Source organism: Maylandia zebra, linkage group LG7 (assembly GCF_041146795.1).
Source record: "Maylandia zebra isolate NMK-2024a linkage group LG7, Mzebra_GT3a, whole genome shotgun sequence".
NCBI lineage: Eukaryota > Metazoa > Chordata > Actinopteri > Cichliformes > Cichlidae > Maylandia > Maylandia zebra.
In genome coordinates, this window is record NC_135173.1 from 66,458,367 (window position 1) to 66,485,567 (window position 27,201).

General features: G+C 43.5%; 2 protein-coding genes across 2 annotated transcripts in view; both read left to right on the plus strand.

Annotated features, from left to right (window-relative positions):
- The first annotated feature begins 422 nt into the window (after positions 1-422).
- gan (gigaxonin) lies at positions 423-18,992 on the plus strand. The gene is made up of 13 exons (XM_014413113.4): positions 423-553; positions 1,231-1,454; positions 1,578-1,692; positions 1,785-2,135; positions 2,370-2,438; positions 4,594-4,745; positions 8,867-8,988; positions 9,092-9,204; positions 10,160-10,309; positions 11,832-11,968; positions 13,350-13,484; positions 14,489-14,598; positions 14,687-18,992. The coding sequence occupies exons 2-13, from the start codon at positions 1,270-1,272 to the stop codon at positions 14,857-14,859; spliced, it is 1,812 nt and encodes a 603-aa protein (XP_014268599.1). The 5' UTR covers positions 423-553; positions 1,231-1,269; the 3' UTR covers positions 14,860-18,992.
- Positions 18,993-25,961: 6,969 nt separating this feature from the next.
- The window catches only part of cmip (c-Maf inducing protein), a 45,976-nt gene continuing 44,736 nt past the window's right edge, over positions 25,962-27,201 (plus strand). Inside the window, exons 1-2 of the mRNA XM_004573887.5 lie at positions 25,962-26,441; positions 26,595-26,941. Of these exons, the coding sequence (XP_004573944.1) occupies positions 26,618-26,941 (324 nt within the window). The 5' untranslated portion in view covers positions 25,962-26,441; positions 26,595-26,617. The remainder of the gene's footprint in view (positions 26,442-26,594; positions 26,942-27,201) is intronic.

Consider the following 27,201-nt stretch of genomic DNA (forward strand, 5'->3'; position numbering starts at 1 on the left):
ATTCTAAACCGACCAATCAGCGTCCATTACGAAAGTCAGAAAAAATAAAAGACATTGCGAAAACTAAAATAAAATACATAATGAAATGTAACATGTTTTTTGTCTTTAGAAACCAAATGTACATATTTATATCGGTTGTTTGATTCACAGCTGTTCTGTTGCTGCACACATTTTAAACTGCACGCGTTCCGCCCTGATGCTCCGTTCAGGTGGTGTCGCCAAAATACATTGCAAGCGGCTGTGTTAACTTTTTTTTTATCTGTTTAATGCAACCGAGGTGGTTTCTTCTTTATTATGAAAGCTTTCAAAACATAGTGGCTTGAAATATAAATAGATATGTTCTCCGTTGTACGTTCTCCATTATCGTCACATATATTCGAGATGGATGTCATATTTACCACATTTTCCCAAGATTTGAATGTAGCACAACACATGCCTTGACGTCTACTTCCAAAATTTTCGTCCTGAGTGATCAGAGAGGGTGGATGAGTAATTCATGTAGTGTAGGTACGCCCTGTGCCCAGAAGAGAAAGGTGCATTTTTCAGTCTTAAGGTGAGATACTTAAATTTGTAATCAGTAAAAGGAAAGGATGACACCTCAGGTTTTGCATGCACTGTAAACAGTCCATGTCGGAACCCCATGTAAACATAGCTCCACAGTTTTCATTTACAAAAACATTTTGCTAAAATCATGTAACGATGTTACTTAAAAAAAACGTTAATGGCGGCGTTGTCCTTCCTTTATCACGGGAAATCTTTATCGAGGAAATCTTTATCGACATGTCGGTTGTTTTGGTGCTATGCTAGCATTTACTGGCCAAACCTCATTTAGGAATATCAGTTCAAGTTTAGACTCGATACAGTCAAGATCGCTAACATATATAAATGTAAATCATTGGGTCCCATGGGTCCTCGGGTGTTTCCGTAATATTCGGCATTAAATTGATTCACTGAAAGCATGATATGTTTGCTACGTTTGGGTTTTGCTAACGCGGCCCGTTTACACTCGCTGTACTGGCAGAGGACTAGCCACTCCAGAGAAGTCCTTTATTAAAAAAAAAAAAAAAGTTTCGCAATGAAGAGTTTATGTTGAGACTTTTGAAACTCGATTTTAAGAATGGACCACTTTTCTTTTACTTAGTGCCGTAAACTGTGCATTACTGTCATCGTATGTTCGACAACATTAGGTGGTACTGTTTGAAGAAGCTCAGTTTGACACTATGTTGGCAGGAGTGTGCTGTGCGTCCTCGGGCTGTCGCAAGCCTAGACATGCCCGATACTGCCTCCAATGAGCCCGGTTCGAAGGTTTCGGATCCACAACATTCCCAGAGACTCCTGAGAGTCCTTCGCACCTTTTGGCAGGAGCAAAGTTTCCACGATGCGCTGCTGGTGGTGGACGGAGAGGAGCTTCCTGTCCAGAAAAATATCCTGGCTGCTGCCAGCCCCTACATCAGGTCAGTCAGTCACAGCACATATCGAACTGTTTGTAAACACCAGCTAGGGACAACAAGGGCGTGTCCAGTTTTATTTAGTGGCAGTGCTATAACTCAGATGATTCTTGCTTTACTTCCTGTTAGGACCAAGCTGAACTACAACCCTCCAAAGGAAGATGGGTCTACTTACAGAATCGAGCTGCAGGGGGTCTCTATGGCCATCATGAAACAAATCCTGGACTATATCTTCAGCGGTGAAGTGAGTGGGGATGCTTTAAAAAGCAGAGTGACCTGCTGATATCCTAATAGCGTGTGGCTTTCATTGACTGTTCATATGTACCTCACACACAGATCACCTTGAGAGAAGAGACCATCCAGGACATGGTGCAGGCATCCGACCTTCTCCTCATGACCGACCTCAAGTCAATGTGCTGCAAGTTCTTGGAGAGCTGCATCACTGCAGAGAACTGCATCGGTATCCGCCTCTTCTCTCTGCACTATTGCCTCTACCACGTGCACTACGTCGCCACAGAGTTCCTGCAAACGCACTTCCGTGACGTGGCGCTGACTGAGGAGTTCAGGGAGCTGCCACCGGACCGGCTCTGCGAGGTGCTGTCCATGGAGAAGCTGAATGTGGGCAACGAGAAGCATGTGCTGGAGGCCGTGGTGCGGTGGTTCGCACACGACCCGGATGATCGCAGGGTGGGTAGCACTGGAAAATGTTCTCTTTTTTTGCAGAGATACCTGCAGCATTCAGAGGCGAGTCTCATTGTCCAGCTTTAGTTTCATATCAATAAAATACTGATGAGTGGTTTTTCTTATTAAATTCTAAACTACCTAACTATAAACACTTTTCTTTTTTATGCATATAAAACTGTGAAGGGCTGGCTCAAACTGAATAAAAAAAAAAAACTGTTATCCCATATGAATTTGCAGGTACGCATGAAGGAAGTGATGTCTGCCGTGTGGCTGCAGGGTTTGGATCTCAGCTACCTGAGAGAGCAGGTAAACAGTCTAAATACTTCTTACCAGCTGCTACTGGCAGGCACAGGGAGACCGTGTTTGGATGTGAATGTTACACTGAAAACTGTTGTGTCAATTAGAGCAGGGCGATATGGCCAAAAATATTTATCACGATATATATTTGAAAATTTGCGATAACGATATAACTGACGATATAATTGATGCGAGACAAAATACAACTCCACAACATTACTAGCGCAAAAAGACAACCTTCCATTTATTTTCACTTAAACAAGAAGCTGGTTTTTATGTACATTAAAGCTTTATAAAAATGTAACAGTGCAAATGCAAATTCCTTGCTGAAAGTTTAACCAAAAGGCATTTCCAGTAGAAATGTGCTGACATATCCTGAGCATAACCATGTATAATATCCACTGAAGTTAAAAAGAGGTGCATTGCAACATTAAACTGCAGTGTGCAGTACGTATTTTTCGCACCATAAGGTGCACGGGATTATAAGGCACATTAAGCGAAACAAAGCAGTCAGATAAATCAAACTTTATTAAACTCATTCTTCTTGCTTCCTCCACTTTTGTACCATTGATTCATTAATGTTGAATTCTCTGGCAGCTGCTCTATTCCCATGTTGTTGCAGTATATTAATGACTAACCTCGTATTGTGGATGGATTATCTCAGTTGTTCTTCTGACTGAAGTTTGGTCCGTTTACAGCATCCTGCCATGCGATTGCATTTGTCTCTAACTATCAGAAACCTTAACGTTAACTTTTTTAAGTGGAAAAGTGTTAGTGTTCGTCCTCCAGCTTCACTGTTTATGTTATGCTAACATAGCTGTGTTGCTAGCGATCACGTAGCACATCATTATATACCAGCTAGCCCAACTTCAGTAACCCTACAAACGTCACTGCTGTTTAGTTTCCTGTCTTCATTTATGTTGGAAGTGATAGCAGAGCTGTACGTTTGATTTTTTTCAGAAATCTCTCAGTCAGAACATGCTAGCGAAACTAGCGAGCTAACTTCCGCTAGCTTCCTGCTAACTTCTAACTCCGTTAAATGTAATAACTTTTGTTTTCATGGATGCCTGGAAGTTAAACTTTATAGTTACACCTGGTAAAGCAGCAATGCTGATCGTTTTATTAAAGATGAAAGAATTTAGACAGTTTTTAACTCTCAGTGATGCTGCAGTGTTGTTTGACCTGAAGTATATGGAGTTTAGGACCCAGATTACTCCCAGATTTAAGAGCATCTTAGTCCGACAATAACGACAGCCGCTTGCATGTTCTGCAAAAAAAGGTGCTTTGTCATGTATCTGACGGACAAACACCAAACCAGTTCCACATCACTGAAGTTGCACCATTTTTACAAACCAATTCTGGTTCATCTGTTTCACTCAACAATCGGCCATGTGCGTATGAAAACAAAGCCACTGCGCATGCGCGTTTTACTCCCATTCTATCGCGATATTTCATTTTCCTATCGTTGCCTAACATTATACCGGTATTACCGTGAACGGTATAATATGGCCCAGCCCTAGTGTCAATGTAAATGTATGTCATGAAAACTTTAACAAGAATCAGGAAGTATATTCGATTTTATGAGCTAGGATTCTGATCCCAGCTTATCGTTTGGCTATAATGACAGCGTCACAGCTCAGGTTAAAGGCTGTAACAGCTGAAATGCAGGCTGAGGCTGCCTTTCTTCAACATTAAGTGTGAATACAATGAGTCTCTTTCTCCCCGTGTTAGCAAGGCTAACTGACAAATGAACCATGGTTTTAAATCTGAGAAAACATCAAATGGCAGCAGAGAATTTCAGAACAAAGTGGCTCCTGTTTTCAACATCTAACAACACTGAGCATTGATAACTGAGTATACTGATGAGTGCTGTGTGTGTAGTGGCTAAAACACACACACTTTGTCTCCTTCAGCCTCACCTGGTACATCTCCTCCACCTGCAGACATGGACAGTTTAGCTGTGTGTGAGCCAGTGATCCTCACACGCAGTCATTCACCATGAAAACTCTCCTGAAAAGCTTTTAGTGACATCCCAGTGCGGGAGGAACTGCTGATTACCACCTTTATGTGGGAAAGCTGTGGCTTACTCAGTCTGCTGTAAACATACAAATGCAATATAAGTTTTGAGCTAACCTCGCTGTGTGCTACCGTTGTATCCCATCAGGCCATGGGGGAGCCTCTGATGAGGGAGGTGATCAGAGAGTACTGTCAGCCGGTGCTGACGCAGGGTCAGCTGCAGGGGGAGGCTATGCTCGCTGCCTTCAAACCCAGAGGGTATTCTGAGTGTATCGTCATCGCTGGAGGTGAGGATCGCAAGTAAGTCGCACTCGCCAACTTTGTTTTGTTCTGTTTGGGCTTCATGCAAAGAAACAGAAGTTTATTTCATACATTTATTTTGGCTGCAAATACATTACCATTTATATGCTTTATTTATTGTACTGTATTCTTCAGTGTCGGCTGATGACATCAAAACTGAAGTAACCTTAACTAACCGGCCTTAACTCGAGTGTAAATTGTGTAATTTTGTGCCATTCTGGAAGAATGACTCACGTGAAATAACCATGACGGTATTTTTGCCTGTGACTATGAAATGTTGGTTCCATGTGTCACAGTGTTCAACAAAGATAGCCTGGGACAAAATTCCGACACAGTCAGAATGAATGGATGACCATTTCACAGCTACAACCTGCGTCTACTGAGCGAAGAAAGGAAAGGTGGGGGTGGGAGGTATATCAGCACTTGTTGGAAGGAAATAAAAAACAGCTGACGGAGGGAAAAAAAGATTGAAGCAGTAAAACTGAGCTGAGCGCTGCAGCAGAAGCTTGTTTGTGTGCTGTGTCCTTCAGATGCTATCATGACTGACGCAGCATGGAAACAAAGCAGATAGCGTAGACTTTGAGATTCAGTTATCACCTTTGAACTTTGAATGCCTCTGAAATCTCACAGTGTGCTTCACTCTGTCCTGTAACCAAACCATCTCAGCTGAGATTAGTTCAGGTCATGGTGGAGGTGCGGTGGGTTGATGCAGTGTTTTTGTTTAATTACGTAAAAGCTCAGATACTTAAGAAAGCTAATAAATCTGATAAGACAATTTTATTGTGACTTTTTTTCTTTTTTCCTAAAAAACCCTGATCTGTACGACATCAGTGCTACTGCAGTGATTGATATGATGGCTGTATGAGTACAGACTCTGCGTGAGCGTTGATCAGAGTGAATGTGGGAATAAAAACTATACAGATGTCTGCTTGATTTTGCATGCAGCGCTCTGCAGCGCCTACTAGAGGGAAGGAGTTGGAACAGGTTGTGTCTGGGGTGTGATGAGTGCGATGGCGTTGAAGGTGAAATAAACACTCCAGCTTCAAAAAGACTTTTCTGGCAGTTATTTCATGGTTCAGGCTTTGCAGGGTTAACCCCTCCTTAATATTTTGTGTGTGGCTCTATAGTGTACTGCAGGGGTGCCCAATCCCGGTCCTCGAGAGCTACCGTCCTGCAGCTTTTAGATGCATCTAGGGCTGCTCGATTATGGCAAAAATGATAATCACGATTATTTTCACTGAAATTGAGATCACGATTATTTGACGATATTTATTTCGTCCGCCAGAGCTTATATTATTTTTTTTGTACATGCTGTAGTGCCATTTGTGGGAGCATTTCAAGTTGCTATACATCAATACAACTGTTATAGCCCATATTTTAATAATATGTATGCATTAAGTCCATAGTAACTACATTAATTGCAAAAAAGTGCAATAAACTACAAAAAAATTGAAAATCGTTTTTGTTTTTACATATATTTCTACTTGGAGAAATTTAAGAGGTTTATCCCTCAAAACTTTAAATACAAAAAAGTTGCAAAAAATAGTTTACAACAACAGGAAATTTATTTTGAGTGTCTTCATAGTTTTATTTTTGGAGATACAGCAATTTTTATATACTGCAGGAAAAACAAAAAACAATCCTATGATGCAAATTTGCAAAGAATGTGCATGTGCATCAAAATAAACTATTTCCAGCAGTGCAATTCGAGTTCTAAGGCCTACAAGTAAAAAACTACATTTTCCGCAAAAATGACGTCACTTGCGATAGTTCACGTTGACGTCTTTTTCAATGTGGGAAGTGTTAAGAACAGCTGATCGGATCGGCAAAGCGTGTTTCTGGAATATTATGTTTTTGTTCCTGCAAGCTCTTTTTATGCAATTTTTGCAAAGCTATATGTGGAAGGAAACCGTGACCGAGGACAAGCTGATGGCATAAGATGTAAGTACAACTCCTCTGGTTTCATATGGAGAAAAATTTATTGTGCTAGCTTAGCGTTCAGGTTCTACAGGGATTTAAAAATAGTTACACAGAACGAGCGTGCTGCTCTGACCGGCTTTAAAGGTTTAACAATAACAATGTATTGAATAATGACTTTAAAAAATAATATAAAATAGTGTGCAAATACTGATAACAGTGCAAATGTTTGCAATATAAGAAATAAATGAAAAATGTGAACTTTGCAGTGTTGCTCTGTGGTGCAGCTACGACACCATAGCAAAGTTTACACACTGTGTCTACTTGATCCACGTCTGACTCCGCGAAGCCATAATGTTTCCACACCACTTAAGTTTTTTTTTTTTTTACCTCTCTTTTCAACCAACGGCAGTCCACTCCTCTCCAAATAACTTCTGCTTAGCTTTCCGAGCTTCCCTCGGGTCCTCTTAATTGTTGTGACGCGTGTTCGAAATGCAGAGTAGTGCGCTTGATTTGCCACATGGAGCAGCGCGAGAGTAAAGCATGAGGGAGGGGCTAATAATCGGCTCAGTCATTTTTAATGATCGTTGAAAGCCCAGATCGTAATCGTGATTAAAATTCGATTAATTGAGCAGCCCTAGATGCATCCCTACTCCAACACAGCTGAATCAAATGGTTTGATCTCTTCAGCATGCCATCATGTTTGGCAAGGGCCTGATAACAAGCCATTCATTTGATTCAGGTGTGTGGGAACAAGGATGCATCTAAAAGCTGCAGGACGGTAGCTCTCGAGGACCAGGATTGGGCACCCCTGGTGTACTGGTTAGCACATTCAAATGGTTGATGGTTCGATTCCATCTGCATCTGACACACGGCCCTTTGGGGTTGTGTCCGGAAGGGGATCTGATGTAAAACCTTCCCAAATCCAGCGTGAGGTTTAGGGAGATTTATATCTACTTGTATTTATATAAGTAGATATAAATACTTACTTTTTGTCTGGTTTCCTGAAAACTGTCAGAGATTTAATGAAAGTAAATACAGATTACTGTAACTTGTACAGGGAGAAGGAAATGATTTTCAGGCAATTCTTTTTTTCTAGTACTGGAGCTACAATTACTCTGCAACAGATCTTTCTGGCTTCAAACAAGAAGATCTAGTGTGTTCTCGTTAGTTGATTTCTAAAGGCTTTGTCCTAAGCACCCATTTAAAAGCTATATTGTTTTGTAGTTTTCACTTTGTTGGCCTACTTTTAAGATTAGGCTTCAAACTTTCCTTTTTGCTAAAGCATATAGTTAGTGCTGGACCAGGTGACCCTGAATCCTCCCTTAGTTATGCTGCAATAGACGTAGGCTGCCGGGGGATTCCCATGATGCATTGAGTTTTTCCTTTCCAGTCACCTTTCTCACTCACTATGTATTAACAGACCTCTCTGCATTGAATCATATCTGTTACTAATCTCTGTCTCTCTTCCACAGCATGTCTTTATCCTGTCTTCCTTCTCTCACCCCAACCAATCACAGCAGATGGCCCCGCCCCTCCCTGAGCCTGGTTCTGCTGGAGGTTTCTTCCTGTTAAAAGGGAGTTTTTCCTTCCCACTGTCGCCAAAGTGCTTGCTCATAGGGGGTCATATGATTGTTGGGTTTTTCTCTGTATCTATGAAGCGCCTTGAGGCGACTTTTGTTGTGATTTGGCGCTATATAAATAAAATTGAATTGAATTGAACTTATGCAACACAATCAATTGTTTGCAGAGAAATCATACTTTGACTGTAGCTCAGGAGGTAGAGCAGGTCATCTACTGATCGGAAGGTTGGTGGTTCGATCCCTGGCTCCTCCAGTCTGCAAGATACTAAAGTTGCCAAGTTGCTCTCCAATGCATCCATCGGGGTATGAATGTGTGTGAATGTACTTAGAAAGCACTAAGTATAGAGAGAGTGCTTGTGAGAATGGGTGTGATTGGGTGAATGTGGCATGTTGTATAGAGCGCTTTGAGTACTCCAGTAGAGTAGAAAAGCGCTCTACAAGTATCAGTTCATTTACCATTTAAAAATATGCAGTCTGAACAGGTCTGAACAGGCAGCCTGTTCTCGGTCTCCTGTGTGCACTTGGTCTTCAGTAAAAGTACCGGGAAGGCCGACTCACATCCTGTCTGAACAGAGTGAGGGGAAAACCTTTTGTCTGATCTGATGCGTTCACTCTGTGCAGAACCAGGAAGCCGACAGCTGCGTCGCGCTGCATGTGTCCTCTGTATGACGCCAACAGGCAGGCTTGGATAGAGTTGGAGCCAATGAGCGTCGCCCGCCTCGGCCATGGGTTGGTTGCTGCCGGTCAGTGCAGTCCACCGCACCTACATGTCTGTAATAAAACGCTTTGTGTTCAGTAAAAGACATTAGCAGGTGTGTCATTAGCAAGGCTGTCTCTGTTGGTCAGGGGGGTTTCTGTTCGTGGTGGGTGGAACAGATGAACACAACGCAGTCCTGGCCAGTGGAGAGAAATATGACCCCGACTCCAACACCTGGAGCCCGATTCCCCCAATGCTACAGGTAGGATCACGTTTCTGAAACAGTTACTCATGGAAACCCATAAACAGATAAACGGCAGAAGTAAACTCCTGTGTGAGTGTGCAGAAAAAGTGCAAAATAGGGATGCTGTATTAAAAACAGCAGAATGCAGTGTTTTGCAAATGTCATATGATACACTCTCTCCTTCTGCTCAGTGCTTTTCTGTCAGATAGACACTAAACAGGTATGAAAACCATCATTCGTGCTGCTTGGCTACATAAATATTCAGTATATACCAGACGTAGAGCAGATATGTTGCTGCCATATTGTTTTATATTTGACTTCATGGCCATCAGGTGTCAGCAGTGCTGCAAAAATTCCCTGACAGCTGAAGGGTTAAAGGCAGATGATACACAAAGCGCACGATCGTTCTCCAGAAAAGTGATGTCATTCACTAATAAAAGTTTGCTGTCATTAGTAAGTTCCTGATATGAAGTAGCTGGCGGAAACATGCTGGAAGGTGAAGTTAGGGGAAGGGCCCCGACAGAGCTCCACCAGCAGATCATCAGCTTATTAAAGCTGCTGCACCGAGATGAATTTGGCACAGGAGCACTGCACACAGTCTGAAAACAATATAATAAATAATACACTTCAAGCCAGTCATGGGGTCTGATCCCACTGCTGCGTTTGTGTTGACACAGACAAACAGCTGTGTGAAAAACTGACGTCACCAGCGGTACTCTTCGTGGCTTTGGTATGCTCTAATAGCGTATCTGATTTAAGCTCAAGTCCCCCTTTGCAAACAAACCGGGCCACAGATCGCCCAGCTGTGCCCAGTTGTGCTTTGCACTTATGAAACATCTGAACTTGGAACTCAGACGTGGGAACACCCAGAGACCCCAGGAGGGTGTTTGTTTGTGGCTGAGCGCACAGCTGAGCTTGGGGGATGTTGTTGGCGGTGGTGGTTGATTATATTAACATCCGCTGACGTTCTCAGGCTCGTCAGAACTTCGGTGTGGTGGAGCTGGATGGTCTGATCTATGTTCTTGGTGGAGAGAGTGAAGAGCTGGGGCTGATCACCGTCGAGGTGTTCGACCCCTACTTCAATACCTGGAAAATGCAGACCAGTATGACCATGATCCGCAAGGTAACCCCCTCACCTATGCGCGCGCACACACGCACACACACACACACACACACACACACACACACACACACACACACACACACACACACACACACACACACACACACACACACCTCTACCTCGGGTATTCATATCATCTAATTGACATAATGCTTTCCCTAGCCCCTTACCCTAACCATATAAAACAAATGCCTAAACCTAACCACAACCTAACTATAACCCTGAAAAATGCCTTTAGATATATAAAATATCTAAATGGTATCAAATAAAATAAAAACAGACATTAAAATAAATAAATGTTGACGTAAGTGTTGAACAATTAATTAAACATAAAATTAACATGACAGAAATGCCCAAAAAGAAAATGTTAAAAGTGCAGAAATTGCATAAATAGAAGCAGGACAAATACTAAATGTTGTGCAAGCAAAGGAATAAAGTAAATACAGAAACAAATAAGGGTCTAAGGTGCTGCCCATGTAACTGCCAGGCTCAGGTTCTACTGTGGATTTTTGCTGCGTGTCATCCCGCCATTAAAACGATCAAAATAACACCATGAAATAATTGTAGACCACTTGGTGGAAAAAATGTCTAAATGTGGGTTTGCTGAAGTGGTGCGACAGATCGAATCGATGCTTTTAGTGAGTTGGGTGGGGGTCTGGGTTATCAGTAGTTAGTTTTTTAGCATTTCTACAGCTTTTCCGTCTGAGCTCCTCTGTTCTGCAGAACCGGAAGCTAACTGGCTGCTGAGTGTTAATGATGGGTGACAACGTCAGCAATTTGTCATCTTACACGAGAGTCTGAAACCACCAATCAGAGAGCTGCATGAGGTCAGCTTCTTGTTAAATTTGAAGGAAGGACCAGAAAAAGAGAACAGATGATGACAGTCTCACATTTAGCTTGGATGGGTTGTGAATGTTTCCAGTAACGTCAGCACTAGAATTCCCAGTACAATGCCCCTATCTATGTGTATTGGACTCGGTGTTTAGCTATTTTTGGAATAGGCTGGAATTTGACCCGTATTCCAGTTGGGAATGCTGTACCACCCGGAGCGCTTGGAACTACGGTTGTCGTCACTTGTGTACGCCAACGATTTATTGCTCAAGCTGGAATTCAACTCAAACTGATGGATGTCACTTTGATGACTGAATGTAAAACTCTGAGTAACAGGATTTGTCTATAAACTGTATATAAAAGATGACCTGCAGTTATGTCACGCAGCGATTCTGGACAAATTTATTTATATTTTTAAAGTGTGTGTTTGGGACTTGGTTTGGCAGCTGTATCCATACATGGGTTCAACACAAAGATCTCCTTCGATTCTCCTTAGATTAATGACTGGATGTTGGTGGTCTGTTATGACCCCGTCTTCAGCAGTAACTTCAGCAGAACAGCTCTCATTGTTCTGAAATGTTAAAAATAACAACAACATAAAATCAGTGACAGAAATATTTGGTTAGCTCGACGGCTGGACGACGCTTTGACCTCGTCTGATTTGTACGATCGTCTCCGTCTTCTCCTTCAGGTCGGCTGCTACGCCTCCATGAATAAGAAGGTCTACGCCATCGGTGGGGGCTCCTACGGGAAGCTGTTTGACTCTGTTGAATGCTTTGACCCCAAAACCCAGCAGTGGACGGGGCTGTGTCCTCTGAAAGAGAGAAGGTAAGCACAGCCTCTGCTGTCTGTGATCTTAAAACGTTAAAGTCGGTGTTTTCTCACAGTCCTGACGTTTTTGTTTTCTTTGCAGTCAGCTTGTTTTTTTGGGGGGGGGGTTCTCTCACTGCATGCACACTTGCTGTGCAACACTTAACATTTAACTTCAGTGTTGTTGCTTTAATTTGGACTAGTTTATGTTGCACAACAGGAAATGAAACATAGCTCTATAAGTCACTGTCATTCTTCCCAATCTGGAAGTTTTATTTTCAGTTTGACTAACTTTATCTAACATCACAGCTTCACTGACTTGCTCAGCAAGTGTAGCTGTTGAGTCAGAACATTCAACACTGTGGTTTTTATTGTGCGTATTGCTGAATCCACACCAAGCATGCTAGACCCGTCTGTGCTACTCATGTGGATTTCATCCATCCACAGGTTTTGGTTTCATTATGCGCTGTTATGAGGGGTTTTTTTCTTCTCTGTGGGCGTCTGCAGAATTTCCTTATTGGTTTTTCTGTACTTTTTAAGCACCGCTGCTGCAACTGCGCTTTTGCCCACAGTATGTTCAGAATCTGCTGAGGATCCAACCCTCTCACAGCCGTGGCATTGTACTGAAATTCAACTAAAAAATGCTAAAAGGCAAAGGAATAAATTAAATAAATGTATTTCAAGAGCTGGACCAGGCCTCTGCAATGTGACCCATGAGTTTACGGATTTTGGATCCTCAAACTTTTACCTGCCACCCTTTGGTTCCAGAAATGATTCTATGTAAGACAAAATGACATAAATATTTATTCATCCCAAAGTTGAGTGAGGGTCGAGTAATAAGCTGTCACTTAATGATCGCAAGCTGCTCGAGGCAAGCCAGGTTATTTGTCTCATTAAAAATGCTCCAAAAGGCAGCGATGGCACGAACCCAGTGTCACTGCGCTGAAACCACATTGGTCTCCCACCTTCCTCAGAACGTCAGTAAAGTTAACCACTGAATAAGTTCTGTAGTTAAAAACAGACGACCATAAATCCTCGAGTTGTGGAGAGAAGCAGTGTTTCTGTATTCTTGAACAGAGGTCCTCGAGGCTTCACGGGGTGTACGTGGTCACATGCATCCTTTTTATAGCGTTAATTATTCAATTCAGATCAATTCAGTTTTATTTATATAGTGAAATATCAGCGCTTTACGTTTGTAAAGTAAAGACCAGCAATAAGATGACGCTCTGAGCCGGCACTTGGCGAGAGTGGGAAGGAAAAACTCCCATTTAAGGGAAGAGATCTCTCCCGTATGACCCTAATTTACTCGTTACTTATTATCTTTAAATGAATTGTTAAACTCATTGCATAGCGAGGAGCCCGCTTTACTGTCAACCCTCAAAATGTCTGTGCTGCTCAGGTTTGGCTCGGTGGCGTGCGGCATCGGTCAGGAGCTTTACGTGTTCGGTGGAGTCAGAAGCCAAGAGAACGACAACCCCGAGCAAAGACAAATGACGACCTGCAAGTCTGAGTTCTACCATGACGAGATGAGGAGGTGAGTCGTTAAACGTTAAAACCACAGACGCAGCCACAGTGACGTAAACTGTGCTGGCGCAATAAAGTGCTGTCATATTTCAGCGCTTTCCCAAGTGCTGTTAAACAGGGCAAGGAATTGTTAACAGTTTTATTTTGAACGCTTCCATTATTTAATTTGCACACAGAACTGAAAAGATTTCACAGAATTCTGGTTCATGGTTTCATTCAACGATCCGCTTTCGCCCTTCTCATTCTCCGCCATGTGCGTATGAAAACAAAGGCACTTGCGTGTTTCACCCATATTCTGTCGCCATATTTCATTTTCTAATCGTTGCCCAACATTATAGCGGTGTTACCGTGAACGGTATGATATGGCCCAGCCCTAGTTCTGTTGACCCCACAGATTTCTGATCGGGTCTTTGTGTGAGTCAATAACGTTCCCTTGTTGAGTCAGAATGACCCAGACCCAGTTTTCTTTCAAAATCTTCACGTCTTCCACCTTGATGAAATCCCCACTTCCACTGAAGCATCCCCACAGCATAATACTCCCATGACTACTACCGTGTTTCACTATGGGGACAGTGTTCTTTTTTTTCTTTGGCCTCTCCCTTTGGCTCTAGGTTCATCTCATAATCGTGCTTAATCGTTCTCCAGGTTGTCTTCAGCGCACTTCGTTCTGGTTTGAAGGCGTCTCTTCTGTTTTTCTTGCAGTCTATTCCTGTCCAGGAAACGCTGTGATAACTTTATATATCCATTTCCTGCTTTGTGAGCATCAACAATTATTTTCCTCAAGTCTAAATTGATTTCTTTTATTTTTGGCATCATGCTTTCTCCAGTGACAGCTGAAAGTCTTGTTGAAGCTTTTATTTTGTGTGTATTTGGACGATAGCGCTCCATTTGAACCTCACTTTTTAAACTTGCAGCACATCGTTGCACAGATGAGCAGAGCTGACCTTACAGTTTGCACGTGTGGCTAATCTTACGATTGCATTATTAAAAGAAAAGAAACATGTTCTGCTGCAGGTGGATGTTCCTGGATGACCAGAACCTGTGCATCCAGACCAGCTCCTCCTTCGTCTACGGCGCCGTGCCCATTGGAGCCAGTATCTACGTGGTGGGGGACCTGGACACAGGTCGGTGAAAACATTAAATACAGCTCTGCTGGGCTTTCAGGATGTTCAGTGTTTGATCCTGTTACCCTCTCGCTTCCTTTGGTTGCAGGCACAAACTTTGACTACATCCGGGAGTTCCGGCGCACCACCGGGACGTGGCATCGCACCAAGCAGATGTTACCCAGCGACCTTTCCAAAACGGCCTGTGCCAACTTGCGCATCGCCAATTGTCGACTGTTCCGCCTTCAGCTGAGTCAGGGCATGTTCCGGATCAGAATCTGAGCCGAGACGGCAGCCGGCAGCTCTGTCCCGGCTCCATGTGTCTCCACTTTTGCACACTGGTACGCTCTATCTGCTGTAGGTCTGAGTTTATATACAAACACTAAAGCGCTGTAGTCGCTACGCTTTGAAGATCTCGACTCCAGTCATTGGTTTATACTCACGACCCTTTTGATGTATATTTATTGTTGACCAAATGGGATGGACTTTAATCTGAACACATTTTTAGCTTTATGGGTTTTATGACATTTTTCTTATCTAAATCTATTTTCTTTGAAGTGTGGGATCCTTTTTTTACAACTTTCTTTTAAAGGACATTGCTCATTTTGAATGCTTTCTGGTTCTCGGTTACTTGGCGAGGGATTCATTATACACCAGTCACTACCCCTTTATTACACTAGAAATCACGCGGCACAGTTTTTGCAGAGGCAGCGAGGCCCGCTGTGGTGCCGCTTTATTAAAGGATCACTCTAGATCATTTCAAGGCTGCAAATATCCCATTATTATCACCGTTATGACGTTCCAGTTCATGATAACTTTGCACACGTCACCTTGTGGTAGAGATACGAGGGAAGGATGAGTCACACATGAAAGCAAAGTGAAAAGTTGCAGCAGGAATCAGCTGCCTTTTTGGTAAACGCATTAGACACTTGCCAGCTGACTCAGTCACATGCATATTAAGCCTCACACGCTGGTTTGTTTTACGTGTGTGTGGATGGATAATGTTCTGTTTGGCATGTGCTGGTCACAGCAAAAACTGTGACCAGCACAGTTTGACAGTTTAGAAGAAGGAAGTAAAATGATTTTGTACAGGAAGCTGTAGGAGCACAGTTCTGAATCCACAACCAAAGATTTCACAAATGTCTCTTAAACTCCAGGAAACTGTCGACGTTACTGGAGGCCCTCGCAGTGCAGTTGTGTCCTTTAAAAACTATGGCGTGCAGCTCAGACGGTGTAGAAAAGCCACGTGGAATTCTCCAAACTATGCACGAACACGGGTGACTTGCTTTTGGCGACGGCACCTGATTTCCGTATATTCACAGAAACGTTCCCACGTGCTGATTTCAGCGTTTGCCTCTTGGAGCACAAACTCTTTAATGGATTATCACTTTTTATCTGAGCTGGTCCGGGCCGGTCCATTCTAAAACAGAGCACGTTACACTGGTGATTTACTGGATGTGCTGCAGCTTTGCTGACCTCTGACCTGGCTTTACAGTCAGGACAGTTTTGGCATCTCTTGACCCCGTTTGTTCTGTGCGAGTTACAGCTGCTGGTGTCTGTCCTGCACTCAGCGGCTGCGCTTACAAAATGCCCCGTTCATGCAGCGCAGTGTGCGTTAGGGCCGATCGCCCCGGGCCAAAACACAACTCTTTCAATTTGAAGCGACGCGAGAATGTCAGGTTTTAAAGACTTGTGCAAAAACTTGCATTAGACTGCAGTTGGAATCACGTCTGTTTTATTTTGTAAGCTTATTATTTATCATAACATAAATATTTAATACTTCAACACCATAAATATAGCAACAGCATCAGTTCAAGCGGTAATTTGGTATAAACTGATATGTTGCAGCTGGTCGCCTTTATTTGCTGCACTGTTACTGGTTGGTTTGCTACACAAGCATTTGTAGCTCACCTAACAAAAACACTCCTGTTTTTTTTATTGTTATTTATTCCAAAATATATGCAAAATGTCATCTCATTTTTATTTTTGTTTGTTTTTTTGCTCTCTATTATTACCAAGCAGCAACCTCCAGGGCTGGAAAATGAAGCCAGTCCATCAGTATTACGAGCTGTGGTCTGAGGAGCTTGGAAGACTGAAGAAGCTTCTTGGAGGTGAAACATCTTCAGGAAACTTAAAGAAGTCCAAGCTCCTCAGACTACCGTGACCTGGATGACTGAGAACCTACACAGACATTAAGATCTGTGGTTCCTCGGATCAGTTCCTGTCAGTATCCAGACTCGCAGGTTAAACTGTCCCCATGCACAGCAGAAATAAATACGTTTACAGCCTCCTACACAAAGACAGTGTCTGTTTTCTATACAGGCGCGACTTCTCTGGCCCCCACACAGACCGACCTACCTGCTAGCTGTCTGCAAGGCTCCCCTCACCTGGAGCGGTCATGTTCCATGAATTGAAGCCGGACCTCTCGATGGAGGTTGCGGTGCCCATATCTAGACGTTCAGTTACCATTTATTTGCTCTCCATGTTACAAAAGTCTTCAGAGTCTGGGGGGAACGCTCTAGTCGCCTTCGTTAACACCTCTACACGTTTTTCTAATAATAAATTGTCAAACACAAGAGTTGATTGTTTCAATATGACAGTGATTCCAAGGGCCTAAATATTACATTTCGATAATGATCAACTATATGTAACAGTTGGCTAAAAATAGTTATTGGCTCAACAATAACGGATTAAATATCGAAATAATTTGCTACAAAATAATAAATAATGCACCTTCTGTCAATTCAAAGGGTTTACGTGTGAGGACGTCATAAAAATCACATTAAAAGGATTTAAACAGCCACAGATGAACAACCACACAGGGCACATTACATCGTGACATTATTTAACTAAATCTAAGCCAAAAAGCAGAAGCAGTGTGTGAAATCCTAAAGACGCCGTGATTCAGCAGCTTCTAGAACCACCTTTATGTCCCACCGCAACACCTCCGTCCGGTTGAGGTCTGGACTTTGATTGAATCTGCTTTCTGTGGCTGTAAAACAAGACCAAATCTTTATATGTAGAATTTTTGGACTTCAAATTGTGAAAAGTGAGAATGAAAATTTCCAAGAGAGACCTGCACAAAGGTTACAACAACTACGACACATAAGAAGTAAAAAACAAATACAATATTCCACACAGACAAGTGAGCAACAGCAGATCATTAAGAGCTACATTTCTGACAATGTCAGCTCTTTCTGTAGATTATTCCAGATTAAACGGGAATAATGCCTTTTTTCTCCGCTCTGTCCTGATTCTCAGGACGATCCTTTGTATGACGCTGTGAGAGCGAACGCTCTATTGGTTGTGGCTTTTGCACATATAAACACACAAATAAGAGGAAACCAGCACAGGCAGAGTCTGACCTCACAACCCAGGTCACTGCTGATGTCTTTCCTCCTTGGTATTGCGTTAACAGACCAGCAAACTGCCAAAGTTTGCACACTTGCAGATGATCAGTTAATCGAGTGCATCTGACTCTCAGTACCAGGCTGCTCAACCGCTTATTTCCCATGGAAGCAGTGAGGGTGCATCTAGTGTTTCACACGCTGCTTCTGCCTCAGGGTTTGTTTTCGGTGAAAGAAACAACGACTCATTGTCACAACGTCGTGTATTGTAGTTTATCAGAGTTGGATTCATCAAATTTTAGGACCCGATAAGGAGCAAATGACTTTTATCTCCTGATATTTAAAACTTAAGAAGTGATAGAGGGTGTGCTTTCTCGTTACCATGACTAATTGCAAAATCGCTAAAAGAAATGGCAGGAAATGTGCAAACCTAAACACAGCTGGTGCAACAGGCTGTGAGGCACACAGACGAATATGAAGCAACAACTACAATGAAACGGTTTGTGTTTTGTGCTGTAAACGGATTGTTGACATCAGTGGTGTTAAAGAAAGAACGCGGGTTTATTTCGACCCGGACGTAAATGGGTCTGTTGTGGCCGCGTTTCTGCCTGTATAGACGTGAGGAAAGACGGAGCTGACAGAGGTTTTTAAACCGTCTGATTTTCATCATCTGACACATTTGTTTTGTTTTTTCACACTATCTGAAATTCATAAAAAGGCCATAATTGGACAGAAAGCTCTGATATGACAGCCCAGCTGTAACATTCCAGGGTGTCTTAACATTTAAAGTAAGTCATATGGTTTCCAAGCTGCTCCGTGTACGAAACAGCACTTGCTCTCGTGTGTTCGCACCTCATGACTGTCTTTGTTGTGATGTGCTGGAAAACATAAGGGAAAATAATGGCCGTCTAACCTGAAAATAACCAAAGCTGTGTTGTGAAAGAAAGAGGGAGTCTTGTTTCACTTTGTACTTTTGTAACTGGTGCATGAGGAAGTTTTGTAAGATGTTTCCCATGAGTGTCGTTCATTTACGTCAGAGGAATTAAAACTGTTGGTGGTCAAGCTGTATGTTTTTGTCTCATTTGCTTCTCTATTTCATTTCAGCCTCCAGAGAGAGCGACATGCTTAGTCACTTTCCTGCTGCTCATTTTGTATCGTGCAAAGAGATGCTGAAAGCTCCTTAATAACACCTTTTATTGCTTAGGTTGACTGCATTGCTCAATAGCACATTCGGAGTATTTGCATTGGTATTATAAGGCTGGTGTTTTTTCCTGTTCTGCATCCGATCTGTGCCTGACCAAGTTTTCTTACTCGAGATGTACGCGATGCACTAAAGTTCATTTCTAAAACACAGACGTGTGCGACGTGCTCGAATTTGCACAAAGTTGTCCGCATTCCGTTCGTGAGAGTTCTCAGTACAAACAAGCACCAAGGAGGACGGGAGGGTGAATCATGCCTGTAAATGTGCTGATTCAGCTGAGAAATGCTGGGAAATATTATTTGAAAGCAGCACAGAGAATCTGCAGAGCCTCGCTGCTTTGCTTACCAGCATTCTGTTCAGTTGCTACTCGGGGAAGCTCTCTGTCGGCAGCTTCGCTCAGAATCGCAGCCAAAGAGCGGAAGGTCTCATAATGTGGATGCTGCACCAAGAGCTGAGCATGAAAGCGAAGCTGTTGATTTACTGCTTGACCGATGGCCACGAGCTGTGATTAATGACCGAAGAAGATCGTGGGTAAAAGTGTTGGAAATGAGCTCAAAGTAGGCCCGCTACATCTGACCGCGATGCCTTCACGGGCACCTACAAGGTGAGCTGTTTCAGGCATGTCCACCTGGGAGGAGACCCCTGGGTAGACCAGGACACACTGGGGGGCTCGTGCCTCTTGGGGATGGCCTGGTGTCCCCCAAGAAGAGCTGGAGGAAGTGGCTGAGGAGAGGCAGGTTTGGTATCTCTGCTTAGACTGCTGCCTCCACAACTTACACCTGGATGCTAATGAAGGTAGAAGTTGATGCACAAAAATATGCAGGAAATGACATGTATGAGCTCAGAGCCTCTGTTTAATGTGCTTCAGCAAAACCTACACGCAACTGCATTTTATAGTAAACTCCCCAACTTTACATTGTTATTTATCTTCAGGCCACTGAATCTCAACTATTGGTACCTGCAGGGCTAGTTTAATTTAGGAGGGTAAAAATTAAGTTTTCATTGTTTTGTTTTGTTTTTACTTTTTCACAATCTGTAATGACTGTGAATTTCCAGAGAAATGGGATAGTCTTACACGGCCAAGCGAGTAACCTGATCTCAACCCAGTAAGAACATCTTTGTCAGGCATTGGGGAAAAAACGATCCTGAATGCAGTGAGAGCACAGAATGGCTGTAATTCCTGAAACAGTTCATGCGATTTCAGTGGAAACGGTCGTCAGATATTATTTCAAGATTATTTTCATTATTGCCGAGACAAACTCCATCCTTGATGGAACTTGCATCATTTCCTTTGTATTTTGTTTGAATTGATTTGATATACCTTTATTAGTCCCACAAGGGGAAATTATTTCCAATAAGACTACAGTAGACTCTGCCTGTTATAACTCGTCTCCTGAACAACACTCACCGGAGGGCCCGAGGTGTTGCAACAGGATGAGCTTTCCTTTTGAGGCACTGTTGGCAGTATGGTAGGGGTGGGGTCTCTACAAGAAAGGTGAGATGACCCAGGGGAAGCATGTGTAAACCTCAGAGGTGATACTGAGGTAGGCGTTGTGGTTTGGGACCTTTGGGAAGAGATTTTAAGCTCCTGCTCTCTCTTTTAACAGCCTTTCTCCTTCATAAGGACTCACTCGCTGCTTTGTTAGGTACACCATGCAATTATCTAATCAGCCAATCACATGGCAACAACTCGTATTTCAAGATTAAACCTCCTATCAGAATAGAGAAGTAATCTCAGTGACTCTTAACCTGACATGATTGTTGGTGCTAGATGGGCTGAGTGGTTCAGAAACTGCTGATCTAATTAATCATGTGTAGAGTTACCTGAGAATAATCTGAGAAATATACAGTAAGCGATAATTCTGGGTGAAAACCCTGCAAAATGCCCACTCGGGGTATGAACAGACCCCACTATGGCCCAGTACAGGTGTGAAATCTGTTTAGTGTGGACAGCCCACACTAAACAGAGAGAGGCTCACAGTGAGGGCCCGTGGCGTACCCACAGTATGCCCACATTATAGATGTGAGCTGCCCTACATTTTACACAGGTACGGAGGCCCAGACAAGATAACCCACACACAGCACAACTGTGGTTCAGATTAGTGGGGATATTTTTTTGGCATGCTTTGGGCCCCTCAGAAATAAATGAGCATAATTTAAATGCAGCAGCATGCCTGAGTATTATTGCTCACCGTGTCAGTCCCTTTATGACCACACTGTACCCATCTTCTGATGGGTGCGTCCAGCACACAGCGTCACAAAGCTCAAAGCATCTCAAAACTGGTTTCTTGAACCAGTTCTCTGCACTCCAATGGCCTCCACAGTCACCAGATCTCAAACTAGCGCAGCGCCTTTGGGATGTGGTGGAACGTGAGATTCCTGTCGTGGATGTGCAGCCGACAAATCTACAGCAACTGTGTGATGTCAACACGGACCAGAATCTCTGAGGATTCACCACCTTGAATCTGTGCTGTGAAGAAGGGCGTCCAGCCCGGCACTAGCAATGTGTTCATAATAAAGTATCTGTGGAGTGCATGTTCCAATCCTAATAAGGTTTTCTCATGCCCAAACCTTTTTTTTGTTCCCTGTGTATATATGAAGATGTGATCCCCCTTTGAAGTGTTTGAGGGATGAAAAAATGGTTATTTCCCACATTTTTAGGACATCTAACATCTTTTTTTTCCAGGTACAGGCTTGCACAGCCTATAGCTTGTTCAGTAAAATCAAACTTATGTCGGCAGAGTTTAAACGCTCTCTGAACCTTTGCTCTCACTGACACTTACATGTTTGTAAAAACACAGAAGCGACTGGTGTCGCTTTGTCTGTAATAACTTTCTGTCTCTTTGTGGTTTTTTTGTAGCTCCTTTTAGTATCTTTGTGTCTCTTTGTGGTCACATTGCATCTCTGTGGGGTCGTTTTCTCTTTTGTCTTTGTTGTTATTTTAACTTTATGTTTTTTACGTGTCTGTTTGCATCATATTGCATCTCGATAGGCTGATGTTTTCTCTTTAAATTCCATCTATTTATATTTCTCAATGCTGAAACTGAGTTCTGTCACTGTCCAGTAACAAATGCGTAGTTACTCTTACTTTGGAGCCTCATGATGTCATTAAGTACACAGAACACAATCGGGCTTGGCACTCTCTATTTTTTATGCCTTTTTTCTCATCATTTTCATCAGTGATATGTTCAGGATGTTGAATGTAATACTTAAGAAAAACCACAGAGATCACACTTAATCAAAGGGAGATTACCCATGATGGATAAATATCGCCACCCCCTCATCACCTGTGCATTTGTCATTCAAATACATGTTTGTATTTCTGCTGATTTGTATGATGCACAGATAAACGGCCTCTGTGGGTAGAAGTTCTGCCATGAATGTGACTAAACAGGTAACAGAGCTGAAATGCACAGAGGGTTAGGAAAATCAGCCATTGCCTTAATGTAAAGCATCTACCTGGGAAGCATTTTTTATGACCCACCTGTGTATGTGAGTAAGTGGAAACATGAGTCACGGTGACTGTCAGCAGTGGCTGGGGAGGCATGACTCCGGGGCTCGTATTGTTCAACATCCGCTTGGATGAGACATCTATGACGGACATTAGCAAGTTGTGGCAAGTTGATCTTTGCGATCCAAAATAAACCTGTCGGGGTCCAAAGCTGCTCTGGTGGCTTTTTTGATGGACGAGAGTAAAACCAAAGATATACAATATCCTCTGACGGCTGCAGCATTCATTACATTCCTTCGGATGTGGACATAATCCTGTTGGTTAGTCATTCTGCTGGGGCAAAAATATATTTAGTATTTTCATGACTAAATACATTTTTGAATGATAAAAATCATTATTTACTAATTTTCAAATATTAATATATTAATGTAAACACAGTAAAATAGCAATAAAATGTTTGGGTTTTGTTCTTAAAAAATTATGTGGAAATTCCGAACACAAAGCTCCCGGGAAAGAAAATGCAGCTTTGGGAAGCTGAAATAGGCACAATGCTACTTAAACCCTATTGGCTGGCATTTGCAAAGTGTTTTTAGGATGATACCTTAAGGTATATCTTCTGTTTGACCTGTTAAAACAGGCAGTTTCTAGCATTTTTAGACAGGTCTCACGTGTTCACGGTTTTAGTCCCTAACCCCTGCGAATACCAGGGGTCAACTTTAATTTGAGAAAGTCTATTTATTCTAGGCTTCTCAAAAAAACTAAGGGAAAACTTGATAAACAACAATAACTGGAAGCTGTCTTTTTGCAAACAATCAAGATGGATGATTGGATGACTGAGAACCGACACAGACACATATGTGCACTGAAGAAGCAACAATAAAACAACATCCAACGAGTGATAGTTTTGCAAGTGCTCTCCACGTACCATTGCTCTCATCTTGTCCCACCTCACTCATGTTTCTCTAGTTTTACCTTTTTGTCTGTGTCTTTGTCATATCGTAGCCAGTAGACTTTTATAAGATCATGCAAAGTTTGCTATGTCTTGCAGAACAGCCTCATATGGAAATTTCAAGTTATTTTCCGCCATGTGATTCAGCTAATAACAGAAGGATTTCATCATTTGTGAAGCCATGCTGAAAATACTCAGCAATTTGTGCATTCATGACCTGGTAGGTTAGTTGTAACATTTGTAGCTGAGGGCTTTAGCTTCCAGGTAACAAGGAAATGACATAATTCACGTAGATTACTGATTGGCAGCGCTAAGTCAAAATTTCGAGTTATGGATACTTTTTTTTTAGTGGAGGCAACAGGCTTCCAAAGCCTCAAGAGTCTGGGAGAGATAATGGGAGATGGGCCGTAGAAGGCCATCAACCCAGCAGCAGGACTGGTATCTGCTCCTTTGGGAGAGGAGGAGCAGCGAGACCGCTGCCACAGCCCTATAAAATGACCTTGAGTGGGCTACTTGGATGCAGGTTTCTGACCAAATTGTCAGAATAAGACTCCACGAGCACAGGATGACGTCCAAACGTCCAAATGCCAGTCACACAGCACATGTGACAGATGTTATGGCACCTATGTAAATGTACATGCTTTTTGTAGCAGTTGGGTTTTTCAGTTCTCCTTTGTGGTGGCTTGTCACATTCTTGCTGATGAGACTCTTCGTCTGTCTTCGTCTGTCTTGCATGCTTTTGAGGCTATGCACAGATTTTAGATGAGGTTTCGGTTCAGGGACTCTTAGGGCCACAGGAAAGCCTTCAGCTTGCACCTGCTGACATATATAAATTCCCCTCTTGCCCCTGCAGGCAGTCTTTTATCCGTCAAGCTCGGGTCCTACCGGAGGCCTGGGAGCTTGAGGGTCCTGCGCAGTATCTTAGCTGTTCCTAGAACAGAGATCTCGGATGTTGTTCCCGCGCTCCGATTACCACTGGGACCACTGTTACTTTCACCCTCCACATCTTCTCCAGCTTCTCGTTTCCCTTCTTTCTGATGTTGCTGTCATCTGGTATCGCTACATCTATCACTACGGCCATCTTTCTCTGCTTGTCTACCACCACTATGTACGGTTGGTTAGCCATCACCAGTTTCTCCGCTCGATCACTTGAGAATGACTTCCATGTCATGGCGTTCCATGTATGCCCTGCCTGCTAGCATCTTGCACCCTGCTGTTATGTATACTTATTTTATGTTATGGAGCTTGTGCTCAGAGCTTGTTCCTGTGCTGCCATGATTAGTCCCTCTGTGCTGTCTTTCAGTTCAACTTTGTTCAGCCACTGGTAGGATTTCTCAATTATTAGCCACTTTAGTCACTTCTTCTATCAGATATGCTGTGCTCCCCTTTCTCAGGTTGTTGCTGCCTGAGGTATTCACTAAGCACACTATCAGTTGTGGCCATCTTCCAGATGTAGGCTACTCATGGATCTGTTGTTTCCTCCTGGACAGCGGCTCTGACACTCACTAGTCCTCAGCCACCTTTCTTCCACGTAGCACACAGTTTCAGGGTGCTGGATCTGGGGAGAAAGCCCCCATGTCAGTCAGAGTCAGTGGCTCCTATCTCCTCCTTTGGTCAGCTTATTATCCCAGCAGGGTACCTGATCACCGGCAGGGCTTAGGTGTTCATTGCCCAGATCTTGTTCTTCCCATGCAGCTGACTCTTCAGGACTTATCTGACCCTCTGCAGGTGTTTGGTGGTTGCAGCTTTTATAGCAGCCTCTTCATGATACTGATTCATTTTTGCAAAAGATTCAGGTTCAACACATACTGGAATATAATGCAGTGAAGCTCTCAGGCTTTATGTTCTGCTTTCAAATAATCATTCCCAGCTGCTGTCATATTATCATAACTGCTGAGTCTATACACTTAAAGGGATCATTTACTTTTCTGTCCGATCTGGTTTCAGAATTTATAACAAATGATATCCAACATATAGGCCTGTAAATACAAATTTCTTCATTTTATGTACATAATGTATATTACTTTAAAAAAAAAATCAATCCCTTTCCTTTCTGTTCCCCATTTCTGTTCACAAAGTTGTCTCTGAGAGCCACAGAAAACGAACCTCTGCCTTTGCAAATGGCAGATGCATCTAATCTGGCTGTGGGGGCAGATTTCGATCAGCAGCTCGGAGCTGTGTAAACTGCCCGTCGCCTGCACGCATCAGCCCGCCAGCGATCGTCTTTTCCTTCCCTGGAAAGTGACGACGCTGCATCATTTCCTCAGAACTGGGAAAAGAAAATGAGGATTCGCCTGAAGTCGCTGCGCCCTCCTCCATTTTTCTGCGCGCACGGGGGAGGAGGGTGAGCGAAGCTCGAGCGTGCGCCCTCGGCAGACACTCAAGCGCAAAAGACACACGGCTCATCCGCTCACCTCCCCATTGACGTCAGTCCGGTGTCACATGAACGAGCGAGGACCAATCGGCTCGGCGCTGCCGGAGAGTGCTGGCTGCTTTACACCAAGATAGGGGGAAAAGACTGAATAAAAGGAAACCGTGCCAGTTAGCTTGTAATGACCACAAAATCCCACGGAGGAGCCCACGGTCGCCGCCATTGGATACTCGTCCCGTTTCCTCGTGAATCCCGCACGTTTCTCGCTGTGGATTATTGCGTTTGGAGCCAGGGCGGACGGAATGGATAAGGCCATGGCCCTAACATATTGAGTAGCTCGTTGGTGGCGGTGGTGGAGGGGGAGGCGAGACGCGCACCGTGGAGACAATTTATGGGGCATTGTGCGGGGAGGAAAATGGTGGATTATTTGCAGTGTGTCACGAAAATCTCCCCACATCTGGATCTCCTGCCTTGAGACACTGATCGGTGGCGTTTCTGCGCCTGTCTACAGTAACCGAGGTCGTGTTGTAGCAGTTGGTTGGTAGGTAGGTACCCCCCTCACCCCCCACCCCCAAGCTCGATCTGAACGACCTCATTTAAAAAAAAAAAAATTATTATTATTAATATTGGTTTTTTACATATTCATGTCGGATTGTCGTGTCGTGGCGACGCGCTCACTCTCCCCTCCTTGAGAGCAGAAACTGTTGGATTACAGACAACTATGGATTTCACCAGCGGCGGCGGCGTTGAAGGCAGCGAGCCGCACAACAATCAGTTCTACCAGTGCGAGGAGAACAAGCCTCTGCTGGCGGACATGTCGGAGAGCAATAACAACACGAAGCTGGGCGCGGGGCCGTGCAAGAGGTCCCTGCATCACTGCAGCAGCAGCGGGATGCGATACAAGCTGCTCCATGAGGGGGACATCCAGGTGTGCGTGGTCAAACACCCCCGCACCTTCCTCAGCAAGATCCTCACCTCCAAGTTCCTGCGGAGATGGGAGCCGCATCACCTCACACTCGCGGACAGCAGCCTGACTTCGGCCACGGTAAGGAACCTTCCGGCTCTCACACACACACACACACACACACACACACACACACACACACACACACACACACACACACACACTTTCCTCATAATATGCTGCGTTTCACATTCCAGTTTTGCTGTTTGCCTTTTCGTGTCTGAACGCGCACCCAGATTAAGCACAGTCTGCTGTTGACGCAGTTGGAAGAAGGCAGCCTGTCACTGCTTTCCCTCCTGCTCCTAATCTGGAACCCCTCCCCGCCACGCCTCCATCACTTC